The following is a 17,013-nucleotide window of genomic DNA, read 5'->3' on the forward strand; positions in this document are numbered from 1 at the left end:
GCGAAGCAGGGATAAAAGCTGAAAAACAAACACAAAAACCGAATACAATTTTAAATACAATAAAAATTGGACTAATTATTCTTCGGTTTAAGGGACTAGACAATCTCTGTCTGGTCCCTTAAAAAAAGTTGTGCACAATCTGTTACAACATGCAAATAGCGTACCCAAATAAAAACGGTGTTTTCAGAATCCTATTTTGAGTATCGCTCGCACTGTCGATTCCAAGATGGCCATCATTGTGAAAATGCCTTGACTTTGCAAGACTGTGGAACCACACCTAAAACATGTATACTCTCCCTCTCTCTCTATCTATTGATCTGTACGAGTCCTCGCGGGTGAAACAGTGGTTATAATCATCACCATTCTGTACCGTGGAGAAAAGGTCTGAAAATTCGAATCCCTTTTATGGCGCGAGGAATTTAATGGGGATTTTTCACAATGTGGCAGTTAGTCTGCCTCAAGCGAAGGAATTTCTGTTGTGGTTATAGGATTTTAGACGATATCGTTCCGTATATTTGTATACGAGTTCTTTGGTCGATTTGTCTGTTTGTTTGAAATAAAAACCCAAATTTCCGGGCCAAAACCCGTGAGACTGACTGATCAGACACATTATGAAAAAAGCCCATAAAACTTCCTAGCATCATTGAAAGGATACGAACCTGGCCTTTTCCACTCCGGTTTTTCGTCCAGTAAAAAGCAATCGATCGAATAATTGTACACGCAAGATGATTTATCAGGTCCTAACTGCCAGGCACCATACAGACTTCACAGCACGGCAACTTGCTTCAGAATTTGCTGGATCTACAGAAAGGCTTGTATCCAAGCATATTGCGTATAGAACCCTTCACAAGGAGGAAGAGATCTTCTCTGATGACCATTTTTTGTATTTATTTTTATTGAAATAAATTCTATTCTATTCTGAAAAATGTCACAATTGACCCTAGTGTCTCCTATTCTCATTATTCATGGAAACATTGCTGAAATTATTTGCTGTCATTTCATGGCTTCCAGAATGATGCTGTTACGTTACTCTAAAAGCCATGTTGACCTCCTGTTTTTGATATTAAATGGAGGTTAATGATAGAATTGGTATTTTATTGTAAAACCTCGTAAGTATTGCTGTGAGTCAGGTTCTTCCTGCATTGTTTACATACCAGACCCACAACGGAATGTTGTAGGATAACGAGCCACAGTGAACATAGGACAGGGATTGTACAGGGATGGTTCCACTCTGCACATGTGGCGAACTTTAATGAAACCCACATTCCTCGAATTTGAATCCAACTGATAGCCATCTTTGTGAAAACTTTAAAAATACAGCAGGAGCAACAAAGCTGCTGCAATATGGAAGTATGATTAATGCTAAGAAGTAGTGCTTCATAACATTACTGGTTAAAAACCAGCTTGTTATTCACTGCATTCAATAATATTTTAGTTGGCATTTTCAAGATTGTTATGATTAAGCTTTATTAGTTGATTAATCAATTGGTTTGACATTGCATTTGAATGCAGCGTTAAATTACTTTCATTTGACTAGTTATTCAAATTCATTTCAAAAGCAATCATTTATAATGGAGAAATCTGAGAATGCTTTCATATTTTGACTTTACTTATTCACTCACGATTATCACAGTGGTTTTTTCACACCCTGTCGAGTTAGTCGGGCCACAGTTGGGATGATATGTTATTATAAATATTAGTGCAGTGCGCACCGCTGTGATCGTGGATAATGTTATCACTTTTATGAAGTCTCGATCAGAAGTATACAAACGCACCGAAAAAGCAAACATCATTTATTGTAATCAGTGCTTCGGTTTTTGTCATTGCATTTTTGCTTTTTTGCAGTCTACACATATGCAGTGGAAATGATTATGAAACATCCCGATTTTTTGTTCTTGAACTTCGACACGTTGCGTGGCTAGTTACTGCTGTTGCTTCATACACTTCGTATGGTTGCCGGTGTCGTTACTCTGTGAAAGAAACTATTATACCTGTACTGCTATCAATCTGATTCTTTTACAGCAGAGCATTAATCGTTTTCTAATTCTTGATTTTATTTTCTTTATTTTTTTAATGGTTTGTATGGATATCCAGAAATATTATGGCAGTTTCATTTTTTATTAATGACTTTCTCGAAGAACTAGTGGACAGTCAAGTTGATTGTAATATGGTTTTAGGCGCATCATTAATTTAGGCCCCATATTGCACTGCATGTAATATTTCTGTAAATTGCAAGTGTTCTTTGGTCGATTTTCTGTTTGCTTGATGATAAACTATGCTGCCCTAGCCTGAGACCGACTAGCTCGGTCACGTTGTGAAAAAGGGCCCATAAAAATTTCTCGCCTCATACACGGATTTCGAACGCAGGTCTTTTCTGCCCCGAGTGGGGAGGAAGGTGATTATACCAAATGTGCTACCCACGAGGGCGTGAGTAGTCAAATTAAAGCAATATTGTTTCATTTTACTGTTTTCTTTCTATCAATTTCCATCTTTCTTATGTACACATTTCCGCACTGCGTCAATAAACAATGGTAAACAGCGGCATTCTAGTTTCTTCAGTTATTGTTCTTATTATTCATTATTCAAACATTATTCTTATAAGTTAAGCTATGTCCCGAAGTGATCACAATAAATGGCATGCACTGTATTAATAAGGCTAAATAATGCAAGGAAGCGGCCTTTTCCTACATCAACCAAAAAGAAAAAAAATCTAACGCCATCTAATTCAGCTTTGAACCTAGCCAGGCTCATTGCCTCTGCCATGTTCGGAAAGCAACTTATTATGGGGTTTGGCCGTTTAAAACAGATGAACTTCATGAGATCCAGTCTTCTGTCATTCCCTGAAATTTTATATTTGTGCCTTTGGCTTCTTGTCTCATCTACGAGAGAGAACAGACCTTCCCCATTCATTTTACTCAACTCCGTCAGTGCTTTATATACACCTAAATTATACTCCCAGTAGATATCTAGTTGTCAAAGTTGGCCGTCCACACCTTCTAAGCCGTTCTTGATATGTGCATTGATTTGCACTCATCATTAATTCTGCTCATCCTTCTTTGAACCCTCTGCAGAAGCTCAATGGCCGTTTTAGGTGCAGTCTCCAAATTTGAATGCAGTGTTACAAATACCCTCTATCATTTATAGAGGGACAATGATACATCTTTCCTCTTACCAGTAAAAGTCATGTGAATCACGAAACATTATACCTTTGTGCTTTCCAGCCGCCTTTTTACACAGCATGGAAATTTCATGTCTGATTGACTCGTAACCCTTGAATCTTTTTCATCATGAACCAATTTTAGCTCCATTCGTCCTAGTTTATACGTGACTCCAAGTTGCCGGTGGACTGGCTGGAATTGCTAACTACTCTTTGCGGCATTAAATCGTCAACAGACTGACAACTTCCCGTGGATACTCTCATCAGTATCATTATGGGAAATTACAAATAGGAGGAGGCCCGACACTGAGCTGTGATGAACTCCACTTATCATGCTAGTCCATACTGAAGACTGATCACGTATGATAATCCTCCTGTCTTTTTAGGTAGCCGGTAATCCAGTTTCGAATATTCATCAGTGATCCTAATTTGTTCCAGTTTATATAGCAGCCTTCATGAGGGACTATGTCAGAGCTTTCCTGATGTCCAAGTACAAAACGCTTACAAAAGTCTAGGTATATTGGTAGATGTCAGCAGGAACACTTCACTATTCTCAAACATTAAAGGTGCTCACGCTAGCCAAGCTTTATATGTCATTAGGGCTGGTTGTGTGCATATTGAGACATGGCTTTGACTTTCATGACTAAGTGAAAGATTAAATTAATTGGTAGCTATTAAATCTGAAGAGTGGTTAAGTGCTCAGAAGTATTTAGCTTCCATACCTATTCACTTTAAAGTCAAGATTAATTTTATTTCCAGATGAAGAAATCTAGTAATGGCACAGTTTATATCGAGCATGCCCATTACAACACCGCAGGTAGATTTAAATGCGAAGTGTCAGCTGATGCTCCATCTTTCGAACAGTCACTGCAGAAAAGACAATGCACATTGCAGGTATGTAAAAATATAAAACTAGATTATTTATTTTATTAACAATGATTCCCACAATGTCTGTATGCAAAAAAGGAATGAGCAAATGTTCATTAATAAAGAGTCAGAATGATAGAGACTTAAACGTAGTTGAATTTAAAATTGATTAGACTATGTACCGTTCATACTTTCTGATTTAACTACACTAGACAAATAATATTTTAGGGCAGAAAGCGTCAAACTATGACATTATTTGTTGCATTTGCTTCTTTACTTCACAGTTAAATGTTTTATACAAACGAAGTTTGCGCATTGACATCATTATTGTAACATCTCATATTTTAAAATCCTTCACAACGAGTTGCCCTTCTTATATTTTAAATAAATAACTCTTCCCATACTACACACTAATTCCTAAAACTTAACTTAACATGGACATGTGTTGTATCTTATGTGATGAGGCTCATAAACATTACTTCAACTCACCATGGTTTTCTGTGATGGCACAGAGCTCTATAATATCATCATTCTTCTCTTTCATCGTGATTCCTTTCTATTTCTCTCTTTCTCAGGGTAACTCGGGAATTTTTTTAGGTTGGTGCAGCATAAGCTTCAGGCTTCCTTGCATCATAGGCTAATAATAATAATAAAAGACTAAAAATGAGTGTAGTGCAGATTGAGACATGGCTTTGACTTTTATGACTAAGTGAAAGATTAAATTGGTAGCTATTAAATCTGAAGACTGATTAAATCAGTATTTAATCCTGGGCAGTGTATCTTGTTGTTTTGCTTAAGTTTCGAATACACACACATATATATACACACACACACCGTGATCACTGAATTGTGACCACCCCATCCGTAAATGACTATGCCGCATAGTCGCAATATAAAAAGTCGAACAGTTTCGTGGGACAGAGCAGTGGTAATTTGCATCTGGTCATGCAAGTCAAAGTGATAAAGTAGCAGTTATGAGACGTAGTACAGATATCACAGAGTTTCAAAAGGGCATGATTGTGGGAGCCAATGCGTCGGGTGCTTCCATATTGGAAATGGCATGTCTTGTCGGTTGCTCACGTACCACTGTGGTTAAGGCCTACAAAGAATGGTATCGAACAGGTCAAACCACCGACAGAACTGTAACGGTTCATGATGAGCGAAAGGCACAGCGTGTTGTGTGGGCTCAATGACAGGTCACTGTCCGACAGTTAACATCGTAACACAATATGAGGAATGCAAGAACAATATCCCAAATGACGATGCGCCACACATTCAGACGTATGGTGTTCCCCAGCAGACGACCCAAAAGACATCTTCTCTTCATCGCTGATCATCGTCGACAGTGTGCTATTGGAGAACTGGAAACGAGTGTGCTGGATGAGTCCAAATATCTGGTGCAACTCGCCGATGGGTGTCTTCGTGTGTGGCTAAAGCAACCCGAGTCTATGGATCTATCGTGCATGATTCCCACTATATACGGTTGTTGCTTAATATGGGGCACGTTTTTTTTATCAAGATCTAGGACCCCTGGTACTTATGGACCAAGGTTTCACTAGTGAGCTCTACAGGCAGTTGCCTGTAGAGCTCACTAGTGAAACTCTTAGGAGACCATGCGCACTTTGCCATGTTGCAGTTTATCCCGGCCAGAAACGGGATCTTCCAAGATGATAATGCGCTGTGTCATCGGTCCCGCACTATGCACAAGTGGTTTGAGGAACACTGTGAAGATATCATCGATCTCGATTGGCCTCCAAATTCACCTCACTTCAATCCATTTGATCACCTGTGAGTATCCAGTTGGATTGGGGAAACGGGAAGTGAGTGAGATGTATGGTCACGCAACCGTCATCTGTTCCTACACTGTGAAAAGCCTTGCAGGTAGAAGTTCGTAGTACTCATTAAGTCCATCTACTTGCGAAGTTACAGTTGAATATTTTCATGGGTTTCGCAATATGCTCCACTGTTGCTGAAGTTTTTAAAACCAATGTTATTTTTAAAAAGTAAATATTTAAAAAGTAAATGATTTCTTTTTTTTCTTTATTTACAAATCTATAGGACAGAGGTCTTTAGAGTTTGTGCTAAGGAACCAAAAGCCACGAGGTGTTAGTATGTCGTGTGTGAAAACTGCACATATTCTGTTATTGGATTGCTCCACTTCTGGGATAAAAACCCATTTTTCCAGGAGAAAAAATCAAGAAGAGTTCACTTTAGACTAAAACTTTCAGTCCAAGTGTGAAAAAAGGCCAAAGAATTCCTCCCATCTCACGAAAAGCTATTTTTAAACTTCTTCAGGTTTACGAATCTAGACTGCCCCGAACGACTTTCAGATGACAATGTATCAAGCTGACTAGGCTGCAAATATTAGTATTAGTATTAGTATTAGTATTAGTATTAGTAACGGCCGTATGGTGCAAGAAAGCCTATGGCTTATGCTGCACCAGCCAAAAAAAAAAAAAAAAAAAAAATCCGAACAAAACAATGATAAAAACAAAAATTAAATAAATAAATAATAATAATTAATAAAGAAATAAAAATAATAAAATGAAATTAAAAATTAAATAAAAAGGAAATTAATCCTATCATCCTATGCGCTTCCCTTACCCGAAAGTACTATCCAGATGACCTTTGAATTTCCCCAAACTGTCGGCCTCTACCACCCATGAAGGCAACTTATTCCAGTAATTTATAACTCGCTGGCTAAAATAAAACTTCCTGCAGTCCAATCTAAACATTTCCCCGCGTAACTTGAATTTATGTCCCCTAGTTCTAGCATCATTTATAATCTTGAAAATTTTGTCCTCATTCAGTTTACTGATGCCTCTCAGAGCCTTAAACACCTCAATCAAATCTCCTCTAAGGTGTCTAGTTTCCAAACTCTGCAACCCACATATTCGAAGTCTTTCTTCATAAGGACGCCCTTTTGCCGATCTCACCAGGCGAGTTACCCTTCTTTGCACCCTTTCAAGAAGCTCGATGTCTTTCTTTAGGTGCGGTCTCCATACTTGAACACAGTATTCCAAGTGTGGTCTAACATAGGCCTTATATAATGGGATTATCACGTCCCTATCTCTACTTGCAAAAGTTCGATAGATCATCGATAGGACACCATGGGCCTTCCTTGCAACCTGTTTACAATGCTCAGAGAATTTCATGTCTGACCGTATCGTAACACCCAAGTCCCTTTCCTCCAGTACTGGGTTTAGTTGAACTCCACCAAGTGAATAAGTTATTTTGGGATTACTGTTTCCCAGGTGTAATACCTTACACTTTGTTGGATTAAAACACAGCTGCCATTTTTCTGACCATTCTTGAAGTCTATCTAGGTCTCTCTGAAGAAGCTCAGCTTGACAGTGATCATTAACTACTCTACCAATTTTAACATCATCTGCAAATTTAGACATCACGCCCTCTATCCCTTCATCAATGTCGTTTATGAAAATTAAAAACAACAGTGGTCCTAATACTGATCCTTGGGGAACCCCACTTCTTACATCAACCCAATCTGAGGAATAGCCATTTATCACAACCCTCTGCCTCCTGCCCTGAAGCCATCCTTCTATCCATCTAAGGATTTTCCCAGTGATTCCGAGCTGTTCCAGCTTATAAAGCAACCGCTCATGTGGGACTGAGTCAAAAGCTTTGCTGAAATCTAAATAAACAATGTCGAAATTATTCCCTAAATCCAGCTCGTGAGTGACCCTTTCGAAATAGCGAACCAGATTTGTTAAACATGATTTTCCCTTTACAAAACCATGCTGAGTATCCTTGAGAATTTCAATTCTATCCAAATGATCCTGAATTCCACCCTTGATCAATGCCTCCATGATTTTCCCTACTACTCCTTTTTTCCGTACGTTGGCATTCGAGGTGAGCGGACGCGCTTAGACAGGGCTCCTCAGTTAAGTGGTTTACTTTTGGATAGTGCTTTTAAATATTTGATTTATTTAAATATTGTTGGATTATTTTGTTATAGGTTTTCCTGTAACTGTTTGATTTTAATAATATTATAGATATAATTTTTTAAAGTTACTTTCATTGATATTTATTTAATTTTATAATGGTTGTTACGAGATCTGCCTTAAACACGTCACAGGGTATCGTGAGTCACACGGAAATAGCAGATGGCGATTTACGGGTGAGTCATGATTTAATCCGTTGTGGAACCTGTGGAATGTTTTCCAAGGTCGACCTGGTGACTAATCCTACCTCACCTGGGGATTCTTTTCTTTGTGATCGATGTAAGGAGTGCACCGATCTTAAATTACAATTTGGTGCACTGATGGAACAATTTGAGTCCCTGAAAAAACGAGTGCTTGCCCTCGAAAATAATGCTTCTGGGAGCTCGTCAGGGACTCAAAACTCCAGCAATCTACCAAGTGATGCACACCCGATTCGAGCCTCAAAACAGAAAAGCCAAGTGCAAACTACCCTGGTTAGAAAGGACATTGTTTTATTAGGAGACTCCATTGTCAGAGAAACGGGGAATATTTTTTGTAATAAAGATAGGTGGAGCAGAACCAGGGTATGTCTGCCGGGAGCAACTATTGATGATGTCACCAACAGACTGTCAGATTTTAAAGGGGGTAAAGAAAATATTATTATTCATGTGGGGACAAACGATATTAAACGTACACGATCTGACGATTTGTTGGAAAAATACAGGACCATGCTGAGGAAATGTCGCGAGCTAGGCCATAATGTCTATGTGTCTGCAATTCTGCCCAGACACGATAGGAGGGATTATATGTTAAGAGCCTTGTGGATTAACTCAAGACTTGAAGGAATCTGCAAGGCTTTAGGGGGTAAATTTCTATCAGCATGGCCCACACTTGTAGGTAGAAGGAATTTGTTTTGTAGAGACGGGATACACTTAAACAAAGGTGGTGCAAAAGTTTTTGCCAGTATTATTGAGGATACCTTAAAGGCTCAGGGAAACTGCTAGTTAGGGGGGATGTGGGTAATACTGACACGCGTTTATCTGATAATATTGGTCAATGTAACTCTTGCACATACCTTAAGAGTTCTTATCTGTTACCCCAACTGGACGTATTATCTAGATGTTCTGGGGGAAAAGACGTTTCACGTGAGCAGGTAGCTAATATCAGGGAAGAGAGCCTAAATAACTTCAAGGGTTGTGTTAGGGTTGTTAAATATACAAGAACAGTAAATCTTAATTGTTTATACAGTAATGTTAGAAGTGTCGTCAATAAAATGAGCGAATTCGAACTGCTGGTTAAAACAAGTAACGCGGACATAATAGGGCTTACAGAGACGTGGTGCCACCCGGAAATTGGGGATGATGAGTTTCAGTACGGCTTGTATAATGTATTTAGGAAGGATAGAGTAGATAGAAGGGGTGGTGGGGTAATGCTTCTTATCAGAAGCAGCCTGAGTGCGACGATAGCTTTCCCAGATTCAGACATTTCACATGCTAGTATAGAGTCTGTATGGTGTGAGATAGTTGGAAACAAAGGTACAATGCGAGTAGGCGTAATCTACAGACCAGGTGATTGTGAAGACTATGACAAAAGCCTCTACATGCAAATGGAATGGGCAAGTAAGCGTCAATGCCTTATTATGGGTGATTTCAATTTGCCTCTAATTGATTGGAGTAAATGGGAAGGAAACTCGACATGGGGAACAAAATTTTTAAATCAACTAGATGACTGTTATTTGTATCAACATGTCAGGGAAAGTACTAGAGAAAAGAATATCCTAGACCTCATCATCACACATGAATCAGATGACATAACAGGGCTGACAGTAGAGGAACCAGTAGCAGGAAGTGATCACGGAGTTCTACGGTGGATGATGACGAGAGAGGTAGCAGAAGTAAAAGGCAAAGGAATGGGGTTTAATTTCAGAAAAGGAAATTACGATGCCTTAAGGTACTACATGGCCTCTATTAACTGGGTAGATATCGCGCAGAGAATGAATACAATTGAACTGTGGTACGCTTTTAAAACATTAATCACAGATGCCTTGAATGCGTATATACCATTAAAAAAATACTCCACGAGAAGGGTTCCAAGTTGGATGAATAGTGAAGTTGCCACATTACTTGAGCAGAAAAAGGTGGCATGGAAACGTTACAGAGCAATAAAAAGTACTGAAGCATATAACAGCTACAAGGTGGTGTGTAATAGAGCCACAGAAAAGGTTCGACAGGCAAAGGCAGTTTATGAGAAATCACTAGCAAACAGAGCAAAGAGGGGGGATAAGGAATTCTTCACATATATAAATGCCAAGAAGAGCAGGACAAACCAGATCGGACCTTTACGTAAGGGAAAGGGGATAGTAATAAATACACCAGCTGCCGTTGCAGATGAACTCAACAGTTATTTTGCATCGATATTTACAAATGAAAAGCCTTTTGTGGCAATGGGAAATTGTGGGAGCAAAGTTAAAAAATATGTAATTAATGATATTGAAATTTCGCAAGATTATTTAATGAAAAAACTTTCAAGCCTACAGACTAGTAAGGCTCCTGGAGTTGATGGAATATACCCTATAATCTTGAGAGAGGCGGCAAGCGAGTGCATTGAACCACTGAGGCTGGTTATGCGAGCATCACTAGACTCTGGGGAGATTCCCTTGGATTGGAAAAGTGCAAATGTATCTCCCATACATAAGGGTGGCTCTAAAAGTGAAGTGGGAAATTATCGACCTGTCAGTCTGACTTCAGCAACATATTAGATAAAGTATCTGAAAAGGACTATACAGAAGAGAGGGCTGAATGCCTTAATGGAAGAGTAACCTAACAGCTAGGCCGAACTCGCAATGGATTCTCACGTTGCTTTTGAGATTGTTGAAAAGAACTAACGATATTTTTTGTTTCCAGGAGAGTAGTTTGTGATTCACGTAAATTTCTAGTGGGTGGCAATGTGAAATTTGCCTCTCTAGAGAAGTAGTACTCATCACGTAGGACACGTGCCAAACTTGCATATTATAGCTCTAAAAATAGCACTGGACATTAAATGTAAAACAGAAACGACGTCATTCAGAAGTAATCTTTAAAATATTTTGGCTTTTAGAAACTGGCTTTAGAATCCCACGATTTAAACTGGCCGGAATGAAGCAAAGAGAAATGAATCTCTAATGCAAGTAAGAATATTACTTGGCATTATTTTCCTAATGTTCACGGATTACTTCTGGGTCTTCCTCTTTTTTGCAGGTATATCGTCATCTGAAGAGAGAGGGATCTGATCTGCTCAGACATAATGTCCAACGCATATATGAAGCACCACATCCCGGAGGGAGAATCTGTGACTTCTCTGATATGTATAAATAAATCCTCAAATCCAATGTCAAATTTTTTATGGTGTATTATTGTTCAGATCCTTCTAATGTTTCATAATTCTCTTCTCCTCCATAGAGGGTAACTGATAGAGAACATTTTGAATTTTTCCGATTGGACTTGTATCGGTTTCTCAGGAGAAAAATTTATAGCCGTTCAACACTTCCCCAGAATCGTACATGTGTTTCAAAGTGCTCTTTTGTGAGAGTGGGCTTCAACACTACTGGGCCACTTACACAGTCTAACAGCCTCAGATTACTTTAGCTGCCAGGGGCTAAACACATCCCTATTAAGGTTAATACACTCCTCTGCTGGATATTACATTATTAAGGTTTATACACTCCTCTGCTGGATATTACATTGCTCGACAAAATTAACAGTAAAATATTTTTCATGAATATAATATTTTATTGTGAATAGTGTCGCCGAAGGCGAATATTTGATATAGTAATCATCCTGGCATACAAATTCCCGAGTGAAATATATATATATATATATATATATATATATACAAGGTATCTCAAAAATATTGGTACAAACGTTTAGGGGAGGAAGGTAACATCTAAAGGAATGTGAATCGCATAGGAACCCATAACCGGAAACGTTACGGGAAAGTAGTAGCAGAGGCACAAGAAGCAGAAATGACACAAGACAGTAATTAGTGGCAAACATTTATTTGACATAATATTAACAGCGGAGTACGAGATGGATGCATTTCATGATGTTACAACAGATGCTCGAAGGTTCCACCATGAGACGAGACGCGATGCATGCGTGACACCGACGCAGCATGGATTGGCGGACACGGTCGAACACACCTGGAGTTTCTTTGACAGTGGCAGCAGCGCAGACGAGTCTCGCCATGAGATCCATTTCCGTCTCCACAGGCGATTCATACACGATAGATTTGAGGGCCGCCACAGAAAGAAATCAAGGCTCGATAAATCAGGTGAGCGTGAGGGCCAGGCAACGGGTCCACCACGGCCAATCCATCGACGCCCAAAACGCCTGTTCAAATGGTCACGAACACACCTTCCATAATGGGAAGGCACCCCGTCATGTTGAAACCAAATGCTGCGTCTCACATTTGCTGGAACATCGTCAAGTAACCCTGGTAGAACTTGTTCAAGAAAGATCCGATATTTAGCGGAGTTCATGCAGGATGGTAACAGGTATGGGCCGACTAAGCAGTCACCGACCATACCTGCCCACACATTTATTGCGAAGCGATGTTGTGCCGCATGGAGGCGCACACCATGTGGGTTGTGAGCCCACACATGAGCATTGTGCTGATTGAATAAGCCTTCCCGAGTGAAATAAGCCTCATCCGTGAACAAAACAGAGGCTGGAAAATTCAAGTCTTGAACACTTTCTTGGAGAAACCACTGCGCAAAAGCCACACGTGCAGGATGATCTTGGGGGAGCAGTAACTGAACCCTTTGGAGATGAAAAGGGTGTAAGGAATCGTCGTGACAGACACGCTGTACACTGCAACGAGACACTCCTAAGGCAGAGTCAACGGCACGTGTGCTGGTAGTAGGATTATTCTGGACGGCATTCAACACACTTTCTTCCATGGCGGGAGCTCGCGTCGAACGTGGTTTGCCCGCACTACTCCTGTTACCTCTAATCGCACAAATTTTGATGCATACGTGCAAACGGTGGTCCGGTACATGTCTGTCTGAGAAGCGTTCTCCATAAATTCGTTGAGCGGCTCGTCCATTGCCCTCTGCTAATCCATACACTAGGTGCATGTCTGCCAGCTCACAGTTCGTATATCGATGCATGCTCTTCGTGCGGCGACTACTGCTTGAATGAGTAAACCAGAAATTTTCCCTCTCGCGAACTGACGAACAGCGCTGTCTACCGACTTACGGTGACGTTTCCGGTTATGGGTTTCTATGCGATTCACATTCCTTTAGATGTTACCTACCTCCCCTAAACGTTTGTACCAATATTTTTGAGACACCCTGTATATATATACAGTACTGTATATATGTTTCTGTGTGTGTGTGTGTGTGTGTGTGTGTGTGCACTGGTGTTCAAAGAAAGTGCATCACCCCTTAAAATTGTTATTGTCGCCCGAATAACGTAAGTGTATGACAATATTTCTTACAGATTGCATCAGATAAGAATGACACGCGTAGGCGATGACGTAATAAATAAATAAATTTTCTGTTTATACTCCGGGACGACCAAAGGGTCAGAGGAGTTCGCATGATAGATTGAATACAAGAAACAGCACCGTATTCAGCAGTCACGGGCTTGAACCCCGGTCACTCAAGGCACGTGTACTTATGCACCCGCGCGCCTGACCACTAGGTTACGGCGGCCAGTAATATTGCATCAGCTGTTACTTTCAGCTATATAAGCACGCTCTGCAAGAGTTGCAGTCATTCCTTGCTCGTGTCAGGATGGCGAGTTACGTGCAGTTTACGCCACGAAGAAAGAGTGCTATTGTTGCTTTACGTGAGGAAAGATGTTCTTCCCCTCATACTGCTTATAGAGTGTCTTGTAATCAGTCGACAGTGAGTATATTTCTTTCCAAATTCAAGAATACTGGTTTTGCCGATAGGAAAAAAGGAACCGGACGCAAACGAGTCTCTACGCCAAAACAGGGCCGCCTTTTGAAGCGCTTATGCCTTAAGTAGTAGGTCACCTGCAGTTTAAAAAAGGTTCCGTCTGGCTGCAAATACATATCTGGCTATATTGGAAGGCAAATTGCTGCCAACCATTTCAACCTGCCAAGTAACTGCATCTTTCAGGATGACTCTGCTCTTTGTCATCGGGTGAAAAGTGTAAGTAGGCACCTCTAGGTGCCTGCTTTTTTCGCCCTTACACTTTACTAGTTACTTTGGCTTAATTTCTGCATTAGAGGTTCGACGGTAATGTGTTTACATTTGTTACAGGTGAAAAAAAATGGTTGGAAGAACGGTCCATTACAATTGTTAGCTGGCCAGGAAACAGCCCGGACCTGATCCTATAGAAACAGACCTGTTGGCATCGTGTGGAATCTGCAGTTGCCAGAAAGAAACCAAAGACTCTTCGTGAACTTCAGGAAGCCATAATTGGTGTTTGGAACCACGAACTATCAGTTGATTATCTTCAGAAATTGATCTTGTCAATGCCTCGGTGGTGTATTGTTGTCACCAGGGCCTGAGGCGGTTCAACTTAATATTAGTTTGAACCTGGTGACCTTTTAATTTTGTTTTCCATTTAAATTGATAAACTGAAGCAAATTGTGGGTTTCTGATAACATTTCAGCCATAATTGTCGTGTTTACCAAAACTGTTCTATAAAGGTTGCAAATGCTCATTTTGGAATATTTCGAGAGCACCTGTCAAATATTACTTAGCTTTCCCTTAACTATTAATAAATATCTTTTGTTTATATTTCTATTTGTGACGCTAGTCATTAATGTAACATATCATAGCGAAAAAGGATTAGAAATGTGAAATTCCTAGGTGATGCACTTTCTTTGAACACCAGTGTGAACACTGGGTTTTCTCTAAAGAAAATTCAAAGTTTTATGTTTAAAACAACTCAACTTTATTCTTATTTAAGTTGAGTTGTTTACATAAATATATAATAATAACTTTATTTATGATCAATTTGCTATACATAGAACGAATAATTTGACCAGTTCCAGAGGATCGTTTCGCGAACCCCCGGAACTGGTATACGGAACCCCAGGTGTCCGTGGACCCCAGTTTGGGAACCGCTGGTTTAGATCATTCTTTGAAGTGGTGGGTTGGTGGACAACTTAAAGCCAGGCAGTCACAGGCGGAAATGGTACGTTGGCGTAATATGTCATGCAGTGTTGTTTCGGTACAATGGAAGCAGTTCCAGGAGACAGGAACCATTACAAGAAGAGCTGGCCAAGGTCTCCTGAGGCTAGCGGATTGTTGTCTGGCTCTGATTGCAAGACGGAACCCTACGACGGTCTGTCATTAACTGTTTATTGAGGTTGCTGCAGCCACAGGTGAAAATATTTCCAACGGACTGTGTTATAAAGGTTCAATTCAAGTGGACTCTACGCAAGAAAGCCAGTGATTTGTATACCCATTAACCCCAAACCACAGCAGAACTCGTCAAAACTGGTGCCATGAAGATGTAACTTGGAGCCCTGACAAATGGAGTACAGTTCTGCCCTCAGAATTTCTTTCATGCAGGATAATGCCACTGCACATCGAACTCAAGTGGTGGAGGAACATCTTGAAACTGAGATATTCAATGAATGCCGTGGCCAACACGATCATCAGACATAAATCCGATTGAACATGCGTGGGACACCCTTGGGCGTCGCATTACATGCCGACAGCCAACTCCTCAGTCACTTGGTGAGCTAAGGTCTTCGCTGGTGAAAGAAGGGGTTTGTTGCCACAGAATCTTATAGACACCCTTATATCGAGTAAGGTTGAACGCTGTTAGGCCTATTTAGTCTTTGGAGGGGATCATTTGCCATACTGATGCCATGTAACCATATTTTCGAACATCTTATATCGACTTCTGTAATGTGACTTTTTCGGTAATTCTTATGCAATCCCTATAAATGTCCCTTATATCTTTCCGAAGTTTCTCGCTTTCTTCTCATTTCATCGTTATTCTATGGTACACCGCCATACCAAATTTTATTCCACTTCATCGCAAGCTGCACGAGTTACACCACGTTTTCTACGTGCTCTTTTAATTTGTCGAGCAGTGTAATTTTCATATACACATGTGCTGATTGGTATATTTCGGGTACAAGATTTTCATTGTCCTGTACCAATTATTTCTAAACCTATTGTACTTTTGTAATAAGCCTAATTACAGACAATTGATAAAAGAGATCATCAGTAATATCACAGACAAATTGAAGAGAGTTTTAAAGCATTAAGCGATTTATAAACTATTCATAAATTATTTAGCGGTGATCGTGTATTGAAATCTATTAATTTATTAATAATTTAAGCAATCACTTTTTGAATTGATTAAGAGAGGTGAAATCGTTCGAACTATGGTTATTTATTAAATTTGGATATCATATCAAGTGACTTAATCTAAGTAAGTGTTAGTATTAAATTGAGAAATCTTAATGTGGAATGAGGGATATCATTTTTTTGGGATTTTGAAATTAATTTCCTCAAGTAAATTGCTTTGACCTCTAATGGGCACTGCTACTTAAGAGGGATATTATGTTTATTGCAAATTTAGTCTCGTGATTTTATGATCATGCTTCTGTGAATGAGAAAATAAGAACATAGCTTGCTGATTCTCCATGATTAGGGATTACCATATTCATATTTATTATTTTTTAATCTATTCTTGTTTTTCAGAATTTGTGAACAGTTCTTGCATAACTGGAGGATGTGTGATGGCAAAGCTTTTCCTGTTTGCATTAATCTTATGGAATTATTGGGAGATGACGCTGTAAAGAAGAGATCTAAGGAACGTGATAATGGAGTTTACAAAAAAATTTCATGAATAATTTTTATCGCGAACTGAACAGTGGAATCACATTACGTCTTTCCGAGTTATTAAATTTCTTTGAGGAAAGCGAATTAAACGTGTATTTGTTCGAATTTAAGATCTATATAGTCTTGTAAATAAAGTTCAACTTTAAGAATAAATAAGTTTTTATTTCTTGTATAATAATGATTGCAGCTGACAAGAAAACACTTTGGATACAATAAAATTCCAGTTTCAT

General features: G+C 39.5%; 1 protein-coding gene across 1 annotated transcript in view; it reads left to right on the forward strand.

Annotated features, from left to right (window-relative positions):
- Window positions 1-16,790, forward strand: part of LOC150076136 (uncharacterized) — a 33,758-nt gene extending 16,968 nt beyond the window's left edge. The window contains exons 3-5 of the mRNA XM_090387264.1: window positions 3,917-4,051; window positions 5,661-5,812; window positions 16,643-16,790. Of these exons, the coding sequence (XP_090243390.1) occupies window positions 3,917-4,051; window positions 5,661-5,812; window positions 16,643-16,790 (435 nt within the window). The remainder of the gene's footprint in view (window positions 1-3,916; window positions 4,052-5,660; window positions 5,813-16,642) is intronic.
- The last annotated feature ends 223 nt before the right edge of the window (window positions 16,791-17,013 follow it).

Source organism: Mastigoproctus giganteus, chromosome 13, assembly GCF_048544385.1.
Source record: "Mastigoproctus giganteus isolate SK-2022 chromosome 13, ASM4854438v1, whole genome shotgun sequence".
In the NCBI taxonomy this organism is placed as follows: Eukaryota; Metazoa; Arthropoda; class Arachnida; order Uropygi; family Thelyphonidae; genus Mastigoproctus; species Mastigoproctus giganteus.